Source organism: Zosterops lateralis (genome assembly GCF_965231275.1).
Source record: "Zosterops lateralis genome assembly, chromosome: 19".
Taxonomy (NCBI): Eukaryota; Metazoa; Chordata; class Aves; order Passeriformes; family Zosteropidae; genus Zosterops; species Zosterops lateralis.
The window spans coordinates 1,346,550-1,368,193 of record NC_139779.1 but is presented as its reverse complement, the minus strand read 5'-3'; the positions used below and the strand labels follow the sequence as shown (position 1 = coordinate 1,368,193).

General features: G+C 55.1%; 1 protein-coding gene across 2 annotated transcripts; it reads right to left on the bottom strand.

The window, feature by feature from the left end:
* HNF1B (HNF1 homeobox B) lies at nt 1-21,126 on the bottom strand. 2 transcript variants are annotated; one of them, XM_083875383.1, is made up of 9 exons: nt 20,671-21,126; nt 16,072-16,271; nt 14,521-14,785; nt 13,495-13,736; nt 6,379-6,539; nt 3,621-3,753; nt 3,331-3,522; nt 2,824-2,942; nt 1-702 (listed from the first exon to the last, which is right to left on the bottom strand). In XM_083875383.1, the coding sequence occupies exons 1-9, from the start codon at nt 21,060-21,062 to the stop codon at nt 682-684; spliced, it is 1,725 nt and encodes a 574-aa protein (XP_083731509.1). In that variant the 5' UTR covers nt 21,063-21,126; the 3' UTR covers nt 1-681. The 2 variants fall into 2 exon arrangements, with proteins under 2 accessions (XP_083731509.1, XP_083731510.1); XM_083875384.1 differs by having other exon boundaries at nt 14,521-14,707; nt 20,671-21,125.
* Between the last annotated feature and the right edge of the window lie 518 nt (nt 21,127-21,644).

Below are 21,644 nucleotides of genomic sequence, written 5' to 3'. Positions count from 1 at the left end.
CTCAGCTCTGACCTTTACCATAAAAAAAAAAAGGAGGGGAAAAAGAAGATATTCAGGACCAATATATACAGACAGGGGAATTGCACTTAATTACAGTAGTTTACATCCATTGGACAAAATTCACTTCTTTTTTATATAAATCTCTATGTATAGGAGTGGGGAGGGAGGGGAGGATGGAGCAGACTGTACCTCTATTTACAATTTAATTGGCTCAGTTCAACAACACATGCAAATCCTCCCTCCAAAACGCCAAGTAACAGACCCCGGCCCCTCTCAGTCCGCCGAGTGGAGGAGTATAACTTAAAAACATGATCCATCTTCCCTTTCTGCCAGTTCCCAGCACAGCTCCTGCCTTGATCCTCGGGCATAAACACTTCTCAGAAAAAAAAAAAAAAAAAAATCCCCGAGACACACACACTTTGGAAATGCTGCTTGGAGGGAAGGAGAGGCAGGTCCTGGGTGGGCACAGCAGCTCTCCAGGCTGGTCCCCAGTGGGCTCAGGAGGGCATCAGGGATGCTTCAAGCCCCAGCTCCTTGTCGGGCTCCTCGCTGCTGGGCTGTGCTCTCTGGCAGGCGACTTTCCCGGGCTGTGAGCGCAGCTCGCCGGCGGGATGATGTTGTTGTTGTTGTGGAAAAAATAAGATCCCGTTGCTATGTGCAAAAGCAGCGAGGTGTGGAGCATCACCAGGCTTGCAGGGGACACTGGGGAGGGAGAGAGAGCAGTGCAGTGAGTGGCAAGAAAGAGGCAGGAGGAGGAGGAGGCAGCACCACAAAGTATTTGGAGGCATCACCTCCTGCACTGCTCTGTGACCTTGGTGTTGCCCCTGAGCCCTCCCTGGCACCCCTGTGGAGGAGGGCAGTGGGAAAATACTTTCTTAACCAGCTATTGCCACCCCCTCCCAAAAATAATAATGCTAAAAAAGGTCCTGTTTGTGCCCAGGCTGTGCCACGCAGCCCAGCAGGAGCAGCCAGGCGTGAGGCTGAGCTCGGCTGGGGTGGGAGCAGTGCTGGGAGCTCATCAGAACCAAACAGCTCTGCCACATCCATCCCACTGCAGAGGCCCCTTCTCCATCCCTGGGGTCCCCCCGGTGGGTGGGGGGCCAGGGGTGGGGGTGACCTTGTGGGCTGGAGCACACAGCAAACAGGTCAGGAGGAGATAAGGAGACGCCAGGAGCCTCCCGTGACATGTCATTAGGGGCTGGCCGTGGCTATCAGGTGTTTGCCAACGTAATAAACGTGGTGGCTCGGCCTCAAGCGTTGTCAGAGGAACAGGGAGGTATTTGCCCCTTTCCAGATCTAATAACAACATCTGATAAGAGAGCCACGGCAAGAGAGGGGACAGCTGGGGGGTGACCAGGGACCTCCCTCCAGCTCCAGCCCCACTGCACGACCTGAAGCAAAGTGTGGAGGGGCCAGGGCACAGCCCCCTGGTAGCCCCAGTCAGTGACAGAAACCCAAATCACCAAAACTGCTCAGGTATTTGAGCTATTTGGGTGGTGAGCAGCATTTATGGGGCCCCCATGCTGCGTTTGTCACACTTCACTCACCCCTGGCTAATGAAACTGCTGACCAGCAAGAAAGAAATCCGTGTCCAAAGATAAATTTTTCCTGCTGTAGCTTGGGCATGGAATGGTTGGTAGGAAAAGAGACCCTGGGGGGGCTGGGAGGGTTTGGGTCAGATCCTGCCCTGGTGTTTGCAGGGTGTTTATCATGTATTGGGGGTAATGGGGGGGTGGACGCCTCGTTCTCTACAACAGGTGAAGGGTCCTGAGCTGTGACACCTCCTCCTGCTTTAATTAAAAGTGCAAAAAAATGTGATGGAGGCAGAAAGCCGCGGGCAGGGTGATGGAGGGGCCCAGAGGCAGCGGGGATGGCCGGGCTCTATCTCCCTGCCAGGGACATTTCCTGTGTCCCTGGGCCAGCCCGGCATCAAAGGCAGGAGAGCTCGATTAATCAGGGGCAGTTCGGGCTGAGCGCGCAGCAGATGGGCCGATAAAGCTGCACGGAGGAAATGGAGCTCGGAGGGGAGGCCGTGCCTGAATGGTCACCCTGGGACCTGCACACAGTGGGGTCCCCGAGGGGGTGGCGTTCCTGACCCCTTCCCAAACACCCCAAACCCTCCCCATGCCTCCCCTTTGCAGCCCCAGCCCCTTCCTTCACCCTGGCCAAGGATGCTGGGGAGGGGGGGTCTCAGCAATCCCACAGTGTATTTACTCTGTGGTCATTGCAGACATTTTTTTCCTGTCCCCTGTCAAACCTCGGGAAGAAAGTTTATCTGAATGCAAGTTCAAGGCTCTCTCTTATTTATCTAGCGATCAATAAGGGCCACATATTTCCCACAGTCCCCAGAACTGGCTCTCAGAAAGGGACTATTGTCTAAGGAAAACCTCACACACCTGATTTGAACCAGGATAAGTCCAGCCTTACACCTGCAGTGGGCAGATGATAAAGGTTTATGGGCTGGGGGAATCTGGGGAGCCTTGGACTCCACTTGACTCCAACCAGGGTCGATCCCCCTGGGCAGGGGCAGCAGAGCCTGCTTGGTTCTACCTTCTCAGCCCCAGCAGGATGCTCCCACTCTCATGGAGTTGTCTCATTGGCTGGTACCACCAAGTGTTAGACAAAATCATCCAAATTCCCACCACACCACCTGCAAGCAGGTTTTCAAGGGGTTCCATCCTCAGCTTCCTACATGAGCAGAGCACATCAAGATGGGCTCTCTGCTTCTCCCACCTCCAGCCCCGTATCCAGAGAGGGGAAAACTCCTCTCCAGCTCCACATCCCCACCCCGTGCCCCCCCAGCCACCTCTGTGGGGCCATTACCTGTTTACTGGAAGACATGTTGGTGAGTGTGCTGATGCTGCTGGTGTCCGTCACCACCATGGCCGAGGGGAAGCGGGAGGTGTGGGAATACTGGGGAGGCTCCTGTTTGTGTGTGTACACTGTGGACAGGAGGGCACAGGTCAGGGAAAAGCCACCCCAGGCTGGCAGCTCCAGGGATGGGAATGGGCAGCAGGGAGACAGGGATGAGATAAAACAAGGCAAGGGAGGAACCCCCCACTCCCCTCCAAGGCACTGCATTCTCAGGCAGCAGAAAATTGTGGGGATTGAGGGGCTGTGGCTGGACCAGAGGGATGGAGTGGGGGAAGGAGGGGATGAGGCAGGATGTGACCACCCTGCACCACTGAGCATCCCATGGGCTGGAACCACGAGAGAGGAGCAGCGGCCAAGGGGGGCAGCTTTGGCAGGGGAGATCAGGGAGGAGAGCACAAACTGATTTCCCATCTGAATCCATTCCCGGGGCCCTCTGCATCTCCCCATGGGTCTTACTGTGTGAGTTCTGCAGCTGGGTGACGGTGGCCATGAAGGGCTGCTGTGCCATGTGCCCAGGGGATTGCTGCATCAGGGGCTGCTGGTGTGGGCTGTGCAGCTGCTGGGAGAACTGCACCGGCTGCAGGGCTGCCAGGCTGCCAGCCACGCTGTTGATGACGGGGACACTCTGAGCCTGAGAGGTGTTCAGACCTGGGAGCAGGGAGAGAGCAGAGCAGGGGTGTCAGAGGCAGGCAGTGTCACCTCCCTGTGCCAGGGCAGGGGACAGGGGTGACACAGGGGACACTCACTCTGGGCGATGGCCATGACTCCCGAGAGCGGCGTCATGATGAGGTTCTGGGACTGCTGTGGGTTGTGGTGGGACAGGCTGTGGATGTTGGTCAGGGTGCTCACCGGGGGCAGCCCACCCCCTGACACCGAGATCTGCCGGGATATCACAACAAGCACTGTCAGAGCACAGCCCCCAGCCCCCTCCTCCACCTCATGGGGACACCAGGGGCATCAGCAGAGCCCCCTCCTCAGAGGGGACCAGGCTGCTGTCCCGCTGGGGCTTCACCCCATAGAGCTCCCACACCCCCAGGGTGCAGATCCTGACTGCAGCACCTCAGCTTCATGTTAATATACAGCAAAACAGCATTGGGAAAGACTTTGCTGGCACTGGCTCCCAGCTCCACTGGAGCATGGCACCGGAACACGGCACATCCCAAGCCTTGGCTGTTTTGTACCCCAAGTCCAAGCTCCAGCCCACGGGGACAGCTGAGGGCTTTTTGACACTCATTAACTTCTAACCATCGTGTTTGTAGGGGAAAGTGGGACCTATAAACTCAGGAGAGTGAAGAAAAATGACAGAAAGCAGGTTAAAAGGGCCTCGTGGTGATGATGTTAGTCACCAACCTGGCAGGATACTGGTGAGACAGGGCGGATGTGCACAGCCAGTGCCCGGGGTTTTGGGACAAAGTTTAGGGATCAGACAATGGTACTTGGCATGTGCTGCAAGACTGGAGCTGGTCCCCAGGACATGTAAATGCCTTATTTCTTTAATTGCTGCACCTTCTCCCAGTCCCTGTCTTTAGTCCTGTTGCACTGAGTGACCTCAATCCCAGCTCAGAGCCATCCCCGCAGCCCTTCAGGTGACATTTCTGGACACCAGTCCCGAGCACCTTGTTTATTTTGCACATGTGAGCTGGAGATAGCAATTGAAACAAATCCATCAATAAATTCCAAAGCCCGGGAGTGACTCACATTTCCTGATCCGGTATTTTCCACTTTCAAAGTCCCTTCAAGGCCGGGTTACACCACACTCGGCTGCACAAGTCAAACAGCTCCCGGCAAGCACACGCCGCTCGCCTGCAGCCCTGGACTCCTCTCACAGGCTGTTTAGCCCCAGAGCACTGCACCTGCATTGTGCATGACTGGAAAAGCCCCTCCAGGCACTGCACCCTCAGGACAGACCCTCTGGCACTAACACAGCTGAGGCAAACACCCGGAGCATGAAAAGAGTGAGCCACAAGAGATTTCTGGAGCCTTCAGTAAGGCTCTTTTCCTGAAAGATGCAGCAACTTCCTTGGCAGCTCCTTGTTTCATGTGGGGCATTAAAGGCACATGTTTACTTACTAGAAACCACAGCCTACAGCATATTTCTATTAAATCACTTGCAAGCACCAGCTAGCCCTGCCTGGAGATCAGAGATAAGCTGGCAGAGCCGCCATCCCCACGGCGCTGGGCACTTGGGGAGAACTCAGCAAGGCTTTTCTGCTGCACTTTATCAAGGGGCTTTCAGCAGTTTAATCTGCTCCTTTCCCCTCTCCTGTGCTGCCCAGCCCTTTCCAGGGGGTGTCTGGTGCCAGGAGCTGGCAGGGGGTGCTGGCATTGCCTGGCCCTTGGGGACCCCCACCCTGGGCATGCAGTGCTGCTGCTGCCACCACCTTTATCCCTGACTCATTTTATGGCTTCAGGCTCAGGGTTATGAGGCTCAACACACCCCTGGAGCGATCTGGGCGTGCTGGGGCAGAGGGAGTGGGCTGGGGGAGCTGGGGTGTCACTCTGCAATGTCCCCCTGGCTTGGCAGGGGAGGTTTGGCTTTGCAGGGTGAGTGCCAGAGCCCGAGGGGCTGCACAGGGACCCCCTCCAGCCACAAGAAAGGCACAATGGAACGGTGCCATAGCTGAGGGAGGGGACAGTGAGCCCCTCCATGGCCACCCAGCCTCGCCAGGAGACCGACAGGGTGACCCAGGAGGGACAACCCTTTGAAAATGGAAGTGAAAACCGGGGCAGAACCGGCTTGGCCTTGTCACCCAGTGCCATGTTTGACTTTCGATTTCAGCAGGAAAAAAAACTCCCGGAAAAGCAGCAGCTGCAGGCAAACCTCTGCCAGGCTGCTCCAGGGACGGGCTGTGCTCTGCTATCACATCCCATCCCATCCTGGCCTGAGCCCCTGAACCTCCTCCTCGCCCTGCTCCTTCACCCTCCCCTCCAGGGCTTTGCACCAGGAAGGGGCACCTCAAATGCTCAGGCCTTGCAGCACCAGCATGGGGACATGTCCAGCAGCACAGGGATGCTGATGTCCCATCCCCACTCCTGCCAGGCTGATGTTGGCAGCTCTGCCCAGCAAAGCCCCAAGGACATGGCAAAGGGGAGGGGGACAGGCAGGAGAGGCTGTGTGAGGCCAGAGCCAGAACAAGCAGCTTCAATCCCCTGGGTGATACCCAGGACAAGAAGGTCTCTGCTCTTCCCAAACTTGGGAGGGCTTCGGGGAAAAATAAAAAGTAATGAATGAGTATTTTATCGATACCATGTCATGGGCAGGGGAAAGCAAACAGAGATCCACCCAGTGGATCAATGAACCCCTGGGCTCTGCCAGATCCATCTGGGAAAACACTCGGTGTCCCACCGGGGGCGGTGGGGACAGTGGCACCCCGGTCCCCCCACAATGCCCCATTGTTCAGCCCAGGCCGCGTGTGAAACCCGGGGAAAGCGTGTTTGCTCTGCCCGCTGGGCCCTCTTATCTTATCAGCGCCGCCGCCGCCACAATGGGCCAGGTGTACTCACCATTTTACCTTCGGGAGAGAGCAAACCGTGGCCCGGGTCCAGGCCGGCCGGGGAGACCTGCTGCAGGACAGCCTGGCTGGTGGTGACCATGGCACCGCTGCCGTGGTGGCTGATGGCCCCCGAGGATGTCACCTCGCCGCTGGCCTGGCTGTACCTCACCCCTGCAAGAGACCACCGGTGTTGGCATCACTCAGAGCCATCACAGAGAGCTCCCAGGGCTGTGCTGACCCTCCTCAGGACCCCCCAGCCCTCCAGCAGTGAGTGGCACAAGGATGCAGATGTGCACGAGCTCCTAAATGATGCCCGTGAATGACAGTGACAAAGAGGATCGGGAACACTGGAAAGTGTGTCCCCCATCCCTGCCCAGCTCGTCCCTGGTCACATCTCCTGGAATTACAGTGAGGAGTTTATGGCTGGAGCTGCAATCCCACATTGCCCAATGTCATGGGGGGCAAAGGGAGCCCCAAACCCAGGTCAGCAGCCCCAAACCCACCTGCACCCCTCGTGTTTCCATTTGCACAGTTCACAAATTCCTGCAAATTCCTGCCCTGGCTCTTGGACACTGGCCTGGGGATCCTGCACCATCAGGAGTGACCCTGCACCATCCATCTCACCCCTGTGAGGCTCTCCCTGCTCTCCACAGCCCCCAGGCATCCCGAGCAGCCCAACTCCAGGGCTCCCACTGTTTTCTCAAGCCCTTCTGCATCCGATTTTCCCTCTCAACACCCTCTCCACAAGTGTATGATTAACAGCAGCAAGGCAGAGGGAGCAGACACACACCAACCCCCCAAGGCAGACCCCAACCTTCCACTGCCCTGGAGGGAAATCTGGCCCCAGCACCAGGTCTTCTATATAAATATATTTAATTTGGCTAGAGCACCCCACACTGATAACCATATGATCAGCCATGTGTCATGGAAAGGCATCTAGAGATCACAAATAATTAACTGAGGAAAACCCATGGGAAACAAAAGTGTCTTTTATGGGGCTGCCTTGACAGCTACGGCGAAAAACCATTTATTAGGAGGAGTCCAGCCCTGAGCTCCCAGCCAGAGTTACTGAACTGCTCTGGGATCCAAGAGGTGCAGGATGGACTGACAAACCATGGAAAAACCCCATGGTGGCAAAGCCCACCCTGGCAGCCACCATGAGCACCATGAGTGACCCCTGGGCACTCACAGGGACGAATGGCCAGCACAGGGCACATTCTGGCTGGTTCCATGAAGGATGCTCTAAAGGCAACTCTAAAATCAATCTCTGCACCAAGGAAAAGCAGATAAATAACAACTGCCATCCAGGAGCTTTCCAAAACCATCTCCCCAAGCACAGCCCTACCCACACCCCCTCCACCAAAACCACAACACTAAAAACTCTGAGTTTTCCCCATCAGCTGGTCAAACACCACCCGCAGATAGGAATCTCCTCGCCATGTCTGGGTCCTGATGATTTCCCAGCAAAACCCCTTTATCCCCTGATAATAAAAGAATGTCCTCTGGCAGGTGGATATTTGGTGGCCCGAGTGAACAGGTAAACATTACTCAACCCGGGCACTGTCACACACATTCCTCACTCAGCCCCTGCCCTGAGCAGAGGGTGCTTCACTCCAGGCTGGGATCCCAGAGCTGCTGAAACAATGGGACAGGAGATAAAACAAAGCCTTTTCTTCTGGGCGTGATCTGAGAGATAGACCAGTCTGCGCTCTGGCTCCTCTCGCAAAAGGAAATCAGGGTTTCTGCTGTCTTCCAGCTCTTCTGGGCTCAGTAAGAACAACAACAAAAAAAAAAAGTCAATTTTAAATGCAAAATCGTGCCCTATCCAGCTGAGGGGGTGGTGGCTCCTGAGCCGAGCCACTCAAAGCTGTGAAGTCGGCTTTAAAACACACAAGAGGTTAAAATGCTGATTTTCCAAGCTCTTCCTTGCAACCCCAAGGACAAGACTTTGATTGTTTGAGGAACAATAAGCAGCGCCGAGATTCCCAGATAGGCTGGGGACTGACATTTTGGGTCTCCAGATAAAAACCACTGAAGACTCCGTGTCTTGATGAAGAGTCTGGATGAGGATTAACTCTCCCCAGGAGAGCCAGGCTGGGCTGTGACACCAGTGCCACTCTCCAGCCCCACCAAGGACCCTGCTCTGAATCCTCTTGCTGGGCAGGGAGAATCCTTCTGCCTTTAGGAACCATCTCTCCTCCCTGGGCTTTCCCCATTCCCACAATGGGAGGGCTGTTATTATTTATGTGTCCCCAGGGCTGGGTTGGATTTGGGCAGATCGGATCATTAATATCAGGAAGCCACTCCAGGGCATTGTTGCTGTTGTCACTGCTGTAACACAGGGAGCTCCTCTGAGCTCCCCAGGCCTCCCTCAATCCCTGAACCCTGGGATCCAGCCTTCCCCTGGCAGCACAAGCTCTGAGACCCCCCCAGAGCCCCTACAGCTGGGGTGAATCCATGGGCACAGCTGTTTGCACCAGGAGAGAAGGATTCCTCCTGGAGTGAGCTGGGGGCTCTGGCAATGCAGGGTTTATGAGCTGGGCTCAGACAGCCATCAGAGCCCAACACAACGGTTCTCCTGCTGCTCTCCTGTGCCTCCACAGCTGGAGGCAGCCCTTGTGCAAAGGGATTTATTCCCCCTCAGTCTCATCCTAAGGAGAGGAGCCTGGATGGGGATCACTGGGAATGGGTCTGGCCGTGGAGCCTTCCCTCCTCAAGGCTTTTTTTTTTTTTTTTTTTTTTTTTTTTTTTTTTTTTTTTAACTGGAGCTACAGCCATAATATAAAAGTCTGTTTATGGGATGGGCCATTGTGTGGCCCCTGAGCTGCACAGCCTGTGAAATGTTTTACTGCTTTCCCCTGCCCCAGACGAGCCGCGGGGTCGGGCTCCCATAGCCTTAACCCTGTTCCAGCCAATGGATGGGGACAGCAGGGTGACAGCCCCCAGGGCAAGGGCTCCTGTGCACCCACAGACAGCCCCAGCACCTCCTGACTTCTCTAGGGTAGCACACACATCCTCCTGACTCAGCTTTTGGGGGTAGTGGAGGGAGTTCAGAGCAAGGATCTGTCTCTTTATCACTTTCATCACAGCCTGGTGCCATTTTCTCAGAACACATCAGTCCCCTGCCTTTGGCAGGCACCAGCAGTTTGGTTCTGCTTTGCTTTAAGTCACGATTGATATTAATAAATTGTATTTTAAAAGAACCCTCATTGTACTTTTAACTGTCTTTCCCATGCAGTGGGAGCTCTGCTGTCACCATGCCCCAACCTCCAGTGTCTGCCTTTCCCCAGACCTTCCCCAATGTCCTGCACATCACCAGCAATGCCAAACCCCAAAGGAGACCCCAAAAATTCACTGATGAGCTGGTGGTGGCGGGGATTCAGCTCTGGCTCTGTCTGACCCCCCAGGATGCAGCCACTGGCGTGGACCAGGGTGTGAAAGTGGGGTGAGGAAAGCAAAGTGTAATTTTTGGGGTCATGCTGGACTCAGTGATGCTTCACCCATTGACACTATGGAGAGCCAGGTCATTGATGGGACAACTTCACCCTCCCAAAATTCAGGCCCAGGCAGCACCGAGGGCAGCTCTGATTTTTTTGGGCTGCCACTCAAATTGTCCCTAAAGTGTTAATCCTGCTCAGTTACAGAGGTGCATAGTTTATATCCATTATAAACCCGTTTATGGGGACTAGACCCTCCCATTTCGCTGCTGTCATAAAGTTCTAATTACCCCCATAAAAACAGGGAAAAGCTCCTAACAGAGCACTGTACCCACCGAGCCCCACAATGCGCCCGACAGTAAAATATTACAACTCCTGGCACCGGGTCCCAGCCAGAACCAGCACCCCAAGGAACACCAGGAAGGATCCAGGGATAAACCAGGGTATCCCCAGAGCGAGGGTTTGCTGATGGGATCTCCTTTTAAAGGAAAGTTAAAGCACTTCGACTGCCCTTTGGGTTTTAGGAAGAATCTCCTCAGGGGTGGCACTGGGTTATTTTTGTGTTTATCTTCATCTGTAGAGACATCTAAAATATATATATATATATATATTATATTATATATATATATATAAAAGTATTATATATACAAATATATATAAGTGTATATCTATAAGCATTATATATACTTATATATGTGTGTGTGTATATATATATAATATATAATATATAATATATAATATATAATATATAATATATAATATATAATATATAATATATAATATATAATATATAATATATAATATATAATATATATTATACTTATATATATAAGTGTATATATAAGTATATATATTAATATACATATAAGTATATATATTTTATATATAAATATTAAAGTAATGCCTTTTAATATATATATACATACACCTATATATGCATGTAAATGTGGTTGCTCTGATACTGGTCTGCTACTCTGATGTTTCCAGAGCAGGGATGGAAGAATGGGTGGATGGAGGGATGGATGGATGGAGGGATGGATGGAGGGAGGGATGGATGGATGGATGGATGGATGGATGGAGGGGATGGATGGATGGATGGATGGATGGATGGATGGATGGATGGATGGATGGAGGGATGGATGGAGGGATGGATGGATGGATGGATGGATGGATGGATGGATGGAGGGATGGATGGATGGATGGATGGATGGATGGATGGATGGATGGATGGAGGGATGGATGGAGGGATGGATGGAGGGATGAAGGGATGGATGACACCCTGACCCCACAGGTGAGGAGTCCCCAGGACAGGCTGGAGGTGATCCCTTGGGGCCGGGGCTCTGCAGGGCGGGCAGCCCTTTGTATGCAGGGCGGGCTCAGGGGGGCGGGTGGTTCCTCCCCTAATCTCATCAATGCCCCGATTGTCTTCGGGGCTCTTGAAGATAAAAATGGCATAAGCCAGAGTCTACGGCATGGCACCGAGATAAAGGCAGAGTGAGTGACCTTCAAATCAAACAGGGAACCAAGATTGCTGATAAAACCCAGAGTAAGGGAAAAGTCCAGCCTCGGAGAGGAGCCTCCGAGATAGAAAGGCTTTACGTATTTACCTCCAAATAGTTAAAAACTACAGCTCCAGGCCTGACAGATGGGTCCCCGAGAAGAGGCAGGAGGATGTTTGACTTTTACAGCTCTCCCTGCCCCGCTGTCATCCCGCCCTTTTGCAAGACCCCATTGATGTCCCAAGGAGAGGCGACCCCTCTTTGTCCACGGGCAGGGGAGAGGTTTTGCAGCTGCCCCACAGCTCCAGCCCCATCGTTTCCTGCTGGGGACGTCACGGGGGCCGGGCAGGACAGGGACAGGCAGTGTCCCTCCCAGGGCTGTCATTAAGCTGTTAAAGGCATTGAGCGGCCCAGACGCCGCCAAATCAGGGCAAGGACAGTTCAAATCCCAGCATGGACAGCCACGATGGGGTCAGCCAGGCAGCGGGGCCGGCGCTGAATGTGCCCCACCAGGAGGAGAAGCCCCAAATATCTCCTGGAGGAGGCTCCAGCATCCATGGATCCAGTGGTGTTTTGGGAGCTGGAAGCATCTCAGACCCAGCTTGGTCCAAGCAACCACAGCTGAGCTCCATCACTGCCTGCTACCCCCAAATCAGCCCTAAAACCCCACAGTGTCCCTTGCCATGCCCATCTCCTCCTCCTGATGATGGACACAAACACTGACCACCAAGAAATCCCCGCAGCCAAACCCTCAACCATCACTCCTGCCCTGCTCCAAACCCCCTGGGAATGGGGGGAATGGGCTGTCACCATCCCTATAGCCTCGGCCAGCCCCTGCTGGCACTGCTCCGACAGGGAAAATAAAGGTTGGGGCTTAAGGGCCCTCCAGCCCCAAGATAAATGCCGCGGTTACAGTAATTGCTGTCCCCTAATAGAAGAAAACAAAAGCTCTCGGGGGGTGCCCCATGCGAGCTGGGCAGGCCGGGGGCACATCAAAGGCAGCGGGGTCCGTTCAAAGCCCCGGCTTTAATTGTCAATTAAGCATGGACAGGGGGGACAGCGCCGTGACAATGCGGGGCCGCATGCTGGTGGGGCATTGTAAAACCCGCCGCGACACCGAAAACAGCTGATTCTGCTGACAATGTGCTTGTAGGGCACCTTGTAAGCAATCAGCCGGTGACAGGAGGGCAAACGTCCTCCCTTGTCCTCGCCATTGTGCGGGGCATTCCTGGGGCAGGGTCACATTGTGGTCACCGCTGGCTGGTCCTTGGGATGCTGCTGGTGCTTCCCCAGGGGGATGGGATGGGATGTGGGATTGTCCCTGCACATCCCTGGGTACCCCTTGGGGGGTTCCCACCGCCTGCCAACACCCCGGCACTGCTGTCCAGCCACCCCCGGGCACCTTTGCCCTTCTCTGCCGCTCGGGTTCCTTTTGATTTGCCTTTGGAAGGAGCTGGGTGTGGGTTACTGAGCCAGGCAGGGTCATTTCCAGGAGGTGGCGGGTTCTAAGGGGACACATCCCCCCCACCACTGACCTCCCTGTCCTGCCCACCGGGGGCTGCAGAGGGCAGGTAAGGGACAATGGGGATTGTTCTCCCAACAATGCCTCTCTGATGGGCTCCCCCCAGTGTGCAGCCCCCTCCCCACGGCGTTATCTCCCACTTCAATCCCCCAGGAGTGCTCTGCAGGTCTGCTCTGCTCTCTGTCCTCCCCTCCACACGGGAGGTGTGGAGAGGAGGAGGTGGGGATGAGCCTGCACCCCACAGCAGTTTTCTTCATCCACCTCCCTCCACTCTGTCATGAGGATGGTGCAGAGCCCTGCACCCAGCCCGGGGTATCTCCAGCCTTGCAGCGAGGCCAGGACATGCTGCCACACCTTCCCTGGGGCACTGCACCCCCAGAACCAGTGCTGAACCAGTGGGCTACACCCCACGGATTGGCATTGCCAGCTCCTCCTGCCCTGCTGGGCACAGCCTCTCCCTGCTCAGAGCCAAACCAACCAAGCAAACCCTGATTTGTCCTCAGCACGACCGAAATCCAGCCCTCCCCATGTGGCCACAACGCTGCAGGACCAGCACATCCTGCTCCTCTCCATCACCACCTCTCTCTGAGACCAGGCTGAGCATCCTCTCCCTGCACACACACACACAGAGTTCCGCGGGCTCAGCACCCCCAAAAACGAGGTCTCACCTGTCATTTTGCTGGGTGGGGAGGCGCTGGGCTGGTTGTGGTGTGGGGAGCCGTGGGACAGCAGCAGGTTCATGCTGTGTGGGGGCTGGCCCGAGCTGTAGGCGTCCATGGCCAGTTTCTGGCGGAACGCCTCCTCCTTGCGCCGGTTGGCGAACCAGTTGTACACACGCACCTCTGTCACCAGGTTGGAGCCCAGCCCGTGGGCCTTGGAGGGGGACACTCCTCGCTGCAGACACTCAGCCCTGACAGTGCAAAGGGGACACGTTGGAGCAAGGCTGTTGCTGGGGGGAGGGGGGTAAGCAGGGGGTTTTGGGATGCAACAAATTTGGGGGAGTTTTGGACCTTCCTGCAAGCCCACCTGCTCTCTTTGAGTACAGCCAGGCTGTAAAGACCATCCCTGCTCCCCCTGATATTGCTGGAATGCTGCAGCATCCCTGTGGTACTCCTGTTGCATCCCTGTTGCATCCCTTTAATCATCCCTGTATCATCCCTGTATCATCCCTGTTGCTTCCCTGTATCAGCCCTGTAATCATCCCTGGATCGTCCCTGTATCGTCCCTGTAAGTACCTCTATTGTATCCCTGTATCAGCCTGGATCATCCCTGTAGTACCCCTGTTGCATCTCTGCATCATCCCTGTATAATCCCTGTTGCATTCCTGTTGCATCCCTGGATTATCCCTGTATCATCCCTCTATCACCTCTGTATCATCCCTGTGGTACCCCTGTAATCATCCCTGTATCATCCCTGTATCATCCCTGCATCATCCCCATCACAACCCTGCCCAAGCACGGAGCTCACTCTGCCCCAAACATCTCCCAGAGGGGGAAATCATGGCAAGGAGGGGCCTGGCAGCTCAGCAAAGCTGTGCCATGAGCCTGGAGCCAGGATGCTGAACCTGGAGCCGGGATGCTGAACCTGGAGCCGGGATGCTGATCCTAGAACCCGGCATCTCCCGTGGCTTTGGGAAGGCAGGCTGAGGCTGTGGGGCAAGAGAGGCAGCACAGGCCGTGTGGGGCAGGTGTTACCTGTTGCACTCCTCCACCAGACTCTCCCTCTCCTCCTTGCTGGGGTTCTTCTGGCGCTCGTAGGCTTGGTACAAGATTTGCTGGGAGGCCGGCCCCCACTTGAACCGATTGCGCCGCATCTTCTTGCTGGGCGTTTCAGAGCAGGCGTCGTCGAGCTGGGCAGCCCCCTGGTTCTGCTGATTGAACTCTGGAAAGAGAAACAGCAGCTGATCCTGACTGCCTTTGTCTGTCATATTTCCACAACCCTGGACTGTCTGGTTGAACTCTGAAAGAGAAAGGAGCAGACGTGAGCTGGCCTGTAGCCGCCGCTCGGAGTCACCGTCCCGCGCAGAGCTGTCCCCAAAACCCAACCCAACCCAACCCAACCCAACCGTGTCCCCTCCCGCAGCACCCCAAGCCCAGGGCAGGCTTTGGAACCAGCCAGGAGCTCCGTGCCACCCATCTCGAGAAGGAACCAGCCTTTTGCCATCCCTTTTTAATGAGGAGGCATGTGTAGGGCAAGCCTATGACCATACATATTCATGGGCAGGGTCCCTGCCAGACTGCGCTCGTTTTGGGAGGATTTTTCCAAGCCAGGAGCTGGGCAGGATGATTGCAAAGCCCCCCCAAGAGGGTGCCCCTCTGTGCTCACCCAGAGCTCCCCTCCCACTGCCCTCCCAGCCCGGTGGGACGCCAGGCTGTGCCCGGGGCAGGCAGCACCAGAGGTGACCTTCGACGGCCGCCCCAGCCCAGGCTCTTGTCAGCACGGCAGTAAAGGGAGATTAATGGGAGGGTTTTATTATTCCCAGTTTTGCAGGGGAATTCTCCCTCTTTTTATAATGGCTTTTCCCCCACCCTGTGACGGGGCGGGGGGGGGGGGGGGGAAACACAGGGCAAGGCTGGAGCAGGCTCTGTTTGCTCTAACGTCTCAAGGTGTGTTTTCAGAGCAATGGTATTTGGTGCTAAAGCCTTTTCTGCACTTCCCGCCTTGCTGGATATTGCATCCTTTTGGAGGAGGGAGGCAGAGCCCTTTCCTGGGGAGGGTCAGTGCCACTCGAGGCTGCTTTGAGAGGTATGGGAGAGATCCCAGGGCAGGGAAGAGTGGGAGAGGGGCACAAAGGAATAGTCTGAGTGCAGACTATTATTAAAATTATTATTATTAAAATACATCTGTATTTTAAACAGCACAGACTGCCCCAAACCCTGCTACAGACAGCAGCAATTCAGGAGCTTTTTTTTTTAATTTTTTCTCTCTATGTTTTTTTAGCTTAGTTAAAAAAAAATGAGCAGCCTGAAAAATAACAAGGAAAGGTGGGAAAGGCACCTAATTGTGAGCCATCATTAATTGCCCTCCCAGCTCTAACAAATACAAATACCCAGAAATTCAGCCGTGTGGATGAGCCAAGAGGGGCTCTCACCCACTTTTCCTGCACCTTAAACTCATTTTACTTGGAAAACTGTTTTGGGGTGGGGAGATGCTACCCAGCTGGATCTGGGGGCTGTGCTGGTCCCCAGGGGCAGGACAGGGACACGGGGACCCCCCTCTCCCCCTCCATTCCCACAGGTACTTACGGCGGAGGATCTCCCGCTGCTTGCGGACGTACCACGTGTACAGGGCAGCTCTTTTCTGGGTCTTCATGGGGGTGCCCTTGTTGAGGTGCTGGGAGAGGTGGGACTGGTTGAGGCCTGTGACATCCACCACCTCCCTCTGTGGGATGTTGTGCTGCTGCATGTAGCCCTTGATCATCTTCGCTGCCCGCCATGGGTCCTCGCTGTGGGCAGGGAAACCAAGGGTTAATGAGGGCTGCCAGGGAAAAGTTCCCAACGTTTGCTTCTTCCCATAATGACAAACCTTCATTATTATTATTATTATTATTATTATTATTAGTGTTTCAGAAGGACACAAGCTCCTCAGAGCCCCCAAAACAGCCCTGTCCCACCCTAAAGCTGGTGGGATGGAGACTCACATCCACCCTGGCCAGGCTGTTCCCCCAGGCAGGGAGAAGCAGAGAGGATCCCACTGTCCTGATGGGACACACCAAGGTCCCATTAAGGCCAGCAAAGCTCCTCCAGATCCTCCATGGAGCAGCACAGCCCGTCCATGAGCCGCTGCCGTGACGTTCGGCGCGATCTCTCCCGTGGAAGATTCACACACACCTGGATGGGCACGGAAAACCCATCCTGGTCTCTCAATGAAGAAAGAGAAGTGCACGGGATGCTCTTCCTGCCCCTGGTCACAGGTGCAGCACCTGCACTGTGCCCCGTGTCCCCAGGATTGCCACTGACTGGCAGGGACCCCTGCACGGCCACCAAACCCCACGCGCCGCGCTCGCTGTGCAGCTTCTTCCTTCCATCCCCACAGGGATAATGATCCAAAAATCTCAATATCCCCTTAAAAGGGACCCTATTCCTCGCCTCCACAGCTGTGCACTGACCACAGGTGAGAGGCTGAGAAACCAAGGTCAAACCAGGCACACAAACTCTGCCGAGTCCCCAAACGCAAAACCGAAACCAAATCCCCCCCAAAATTTTGAGTCATTCCTGATTAATATTAAACACTTGAATTTGGCTCCTGTAGGATCCAGGTATAATTCTCTAAATCACACTACTTTACCATCCTTGGGGTAGCTGACACTGATTTAGGGTCTGCTGATTAGGGTTTTTGTATTATAGAACAAATAAAATTACAGCTGAAAATCCAAATTGCTGCCCGTGGTCTTTTAGCTCTATCGAATGCCCACTGTCACAGCAGAGGAACAGGCCAACACACCTGTGTTATATCCAAGACCTCAGGATTTATTCTGGGCTAAAAGGGAGCACTTTCAGCACTGAAAAACCCGTGTGAGCCCAGACCTGGTCACAGTCCTGCACTCAAATAATGCGATCCCCCAACGCCGCGCCTGCAACCACCCTCCCACTGCTTTCCCAATTCATTACTTATTTTGGATCCTTCAACTTGTCAAGTGGAAGGAAAAAAAAAAAAAAAAAAAAAAAGCCCAACAAGTAAATTTCTTACTTTTTTTTTTTTTTTCCTGAATGCAGCTTGAAAACAAAACTGGTTGATCCACGGTAAAAGTACCGGAGCAGAGCCAAGCAAGGCTTTGTCACACCCCGGGAAGGAGCCACGGAGCTTTCCTGGAGTCTCTGAGTTTGTGCCCAACCCTTCATCCTCCAGACAGGGCAACCCCACTATTTTTTGGGGGGATCCTTCCCATGGGATGGTTCCCAGGGAAGCAAAGGGAAGGATGTGGAAGGAAGGATTTGTCCTTCCCAGCGGCTCCGGGCAAAGCTGCCGCCGCGAGGGGCTCGGGCAGACCTTTGGCACGGGCAGCTCATGTCACCCAACTGATCCCACTAATTACTGATTAATAACGAGTTAATGAAACTGAGCTCATTATCATTTCTCAGAGAGGTTTGGTTCAGGACCGAGCCCACTCTGAGCGTTTTCTCAGAGTGAAACCCTGAGCCAGAACACACTTGGGAAATGTCAGATGAGTGACTCGGGGGTTACAGATGAGATTTTGGAATTCAAATAAAATTTTGGCTGGAAAAATATCTGAGAATTAGCAAAAAAAAGTCACAAAATTTCCCTTAATTTAATTATTTTTAAAAAGACTTCACCTTGACATTTCCAACGTGTTTCACACTTACACTTTCAAAACAATTATTCAGCTCTTAATTTCTGAGCAGTGATTTTTCCTTTACAAATCAACTTGACCGTAGTCAAAAGGGTTAAACAACCTGAAACCAAACCCAAACATTTTGTTTCATGTTAAACAAAATGTTTGGACTTGACCCAAAATGAAACGTTCGAGTGTTTGTTTGGCCTCTTTTTTTTTTTTTTTCCTTTCTTTTTTGGTAACCTAAAAAGCCAGAGAGGAAAACCTTTTGAGTCAACACCAGCCCTTTTTCTTTGATTCTGTCACCAAAATGAAATAAAACAAACATTAATTGTCCAATCTTCAACAGGACTTTACTTACAAACAAAACCAAAACCTCGACCCAACCCAGGAGTGCTTTCTAATACTGGAAAATCAGTTTATAGCCCTGGCTGCACGATCCTTCTCCACCAAAATCATGGAAAGGTGTTTTTCTTGCACAAAATTAGCCCCACAAATCCTGGCTGCCAATGCTGCCCAAAAAAAGAGCCATTTCCCCCATTCAGCCTGTTCCTCTTCCCAGGGGATCCCCAGCCCAGCTCACCCATTTTATCAGCCTCAAAAACCAGGTAAATACACTCCACATCCTCGGAGAAATATGCCAAGAATTTATAGAGATGGATTATAAACCCAGGTCCCTGCAGAAATGACATCCTGCTCAGCATCTCCCTCCACACCAGGGAACCAGCTGTGACACACGTTTTGGGGTGGCTTTGCTGGGTCCCCAAGGGCTGGTGGCTTTCCTGAAGTCCCCAAACCACGGATGGGATCTGGGTGCTGCTCCTGGGATTTATTCCTGCCCTAAATGAGGTGTGGGTGAGCCCTGGCAGGTGGGATGGGGCAGGGAGGGAGCCATGGGGGGTCTGTCCCAGAGCTGGGCTCTCCGTGCCCAGGGTGAACCCACAGCACCCATGGGTGGGCAGCAAAGCCTGGACCACGGCCCTGGAGAGCTGCAGGGCTGGGCAACCCCAGGGATGTGGGAATAGCCTGAGAGGGACACCAGGGATATGGGAATAACCCAAAAGTGACACCAGGGAATGTGGGAATAGCCCGACAACCAGGGATTTGGGAATAGCCAGAGAAGGACACCAGAAAATGCAGGAATGGCCCTAAAGCGACACCAGGGATTTGGGAATAGCCCCGGGTGGAGACACCAGAAAATGCGGGAATAGCCCCGGGTCGGGACACCAGGGAATGCAGGAATAGCCCGACAGGGACACCAGGGAATGTGGGAATAACCCAAAAGTGACACCAGGGATATAGGAATAGCCTGACCAGGGAATGAGAAAATAGCCCGACAACCAGGGATGTGGGAATAGCCAGAGAAGGACACCAGAAAATGCGGGAATGGCCCTAAAGCGACACCAGGGAATGCGGGAATAGCCCGACAGGGACACCAGGGATGTGGGAAAATAACCTAAGAGGGACACCAGAAAATGCGGAATAACCCGACAGAGACACCAGGAATTTGGGAATAGCCCGAAAGGGACACCAGGGAATGAGAGGGACACCAGGGAATGTGGGAATAACCCAAAGTGACACCAGAAAATGCGGGAATAGCCCGACAGGGACACCAGGGATTTGGGGATAGCCCCGGTGGGGACACCAGGGATTTGGGGATAGCCCCGGTGGGGACACCAGGGATGTGGGAATAGCCCGACAGGGACACCAGCCCAGGGGAGAAGAAGAAGGGGCTCAGCCCGCAGGCTGCAGTCGCTGTCTCCGCTCCCTGCCCGCTCCCTCTCCAAGTACAAAGGCCTCTCTGAGAGCAAACACGAGCTCTTTGCAGAGGCTCCTCGGGGACATGTGCCCGCTCTTGTTTGCACCCAAGGCAAACTTTGCACAGAAACACCTGCGGGCGCACAGCGAGCCCTGGGCCCGCGGGGGAGCCCAAATAAAGGTCCCAACCTGAGCAGACAAGGGTGACACCTCCGTGTCCCCAAAAGGGAACTGACCCCACTCCCCTGCTGGAGCCGGGGCAGGACGGCAGCGCTGCTGAGATCCCGGGGGGAATAACCGGGGCTGCCCCGGGCTGTGCAGGGAGCACCGGGACACACACACAGCCCGCCCCGAGGTGTCCCCACCGCCCCCGGGGATGTCCCCGCAGGGCTCCCACCTGCTCGCACCGGCCACCGCTTTCCTGGGGCTGCAGAGCGGGCTCGGTGCCGTCGGGGCTTCCCTCCTCCTCCTCCTCTTTGCCTGCTTTACAACCCCGGCAATGAGTAACCCTCCGGCCGCATCGGCCCGATGGCGGCCCTTTTGTGTATCTTTCTGTTGATGATTTATAGGAATAAATTAATAACGCCGCGGGCTCCACGTGGGGCGGTTTGTGATGGATGGAGCCGGCGGTGCCAATGGACGGAGCGGGCTGTGGGTACCCCCGAGATGGGACAGCCCCGACGGCGCGGGGGGATTTGATTCAAGGCTCTGTTTCCCCCATCAGCGCTGGGAGAGGGGAAACCCGGGTGGGACACAGCGGGGACACCCCGGGAATGACCCACCCATCAGGTACCTGATCATCCTCTCCACCTCCGCCCGCTGCTCCACGGCCTCCTCCGTGTTGAGCGACTGCAGCTCGCGGAGGATCTGCGGCGTGTCAAAGTCGTCCCCGTCCTCGGAGCCCTCGTCCCCCGAGAGTTTGCCCTTGCCGTGCCCGTTGGCCAGCGCGGCTCTGCCGTCGGGGGCCCCGCCGGGAGACAGGGGGAGGCTCTCCAGCTTGACGCCGAAGCCGGCGGCGGGCACCATGTCCTCCAGGGCTCGGATCAGCCCTTCCTTGGTGGCCCCGGAGCTGAGCAGGGCGCCCAGCAGTTCCCGTTGCAGGGCGCTCAGCTGGGACACCATCCTCGCCCGCCGCCCTCCGCCCGCTCCGCGCTCTAGCGAGCCATCACCGCCGCCAGAAGGCATTATAGCTTATGCAAATCAGCGCCGAGGCCTCTCCTCTCCTCTCCCCCGGCCCCCGCCCCGGCCCGGCACGGCCCGGCCCGGCCCTTTAGCGCCCGCCGGGGCGGACTTTGCCTGGCGGACGGCGGGAGGCCCCGGGAGCGGCGGGGGCAGCGCGGGCGGGACGGGGCGGACGGGACGGCGGCACCGGGAGACACAGAACGGGCTGATGGCGGGGGGCTCAGTGCCGGGAAAAGAGCCCCAGAACAGGCTGATATCAGGGGGCTCAGTGCTGGGAAAAGAGCCCCAGGACAGGCTGCCCTCGGGGGTCTCAGTGCCGGAAAAAGAGCCCCAGGACAGGCTGCCCTCGGGGGTCTCAGCGCCAGTGTACCCCAGGAAAAGAGCCCCAGAACAGGCTGATGTCGGGGGTCTCAGTGCCGGGAAAAGAGCCCCAGAACAGGCTGCCCTCGGGGGTCTCAGTGCTGGGAAAAGAGCCCCAGGACAGGCTGATGTCGGGGGTCTCAGTGCTGGGAAAAGAGCCCCAGGACAGGCTGATGTCGGGGGTCCCAGTGCCGGGAAAAGAGCCCCAGGACAGGCTGATGTCGG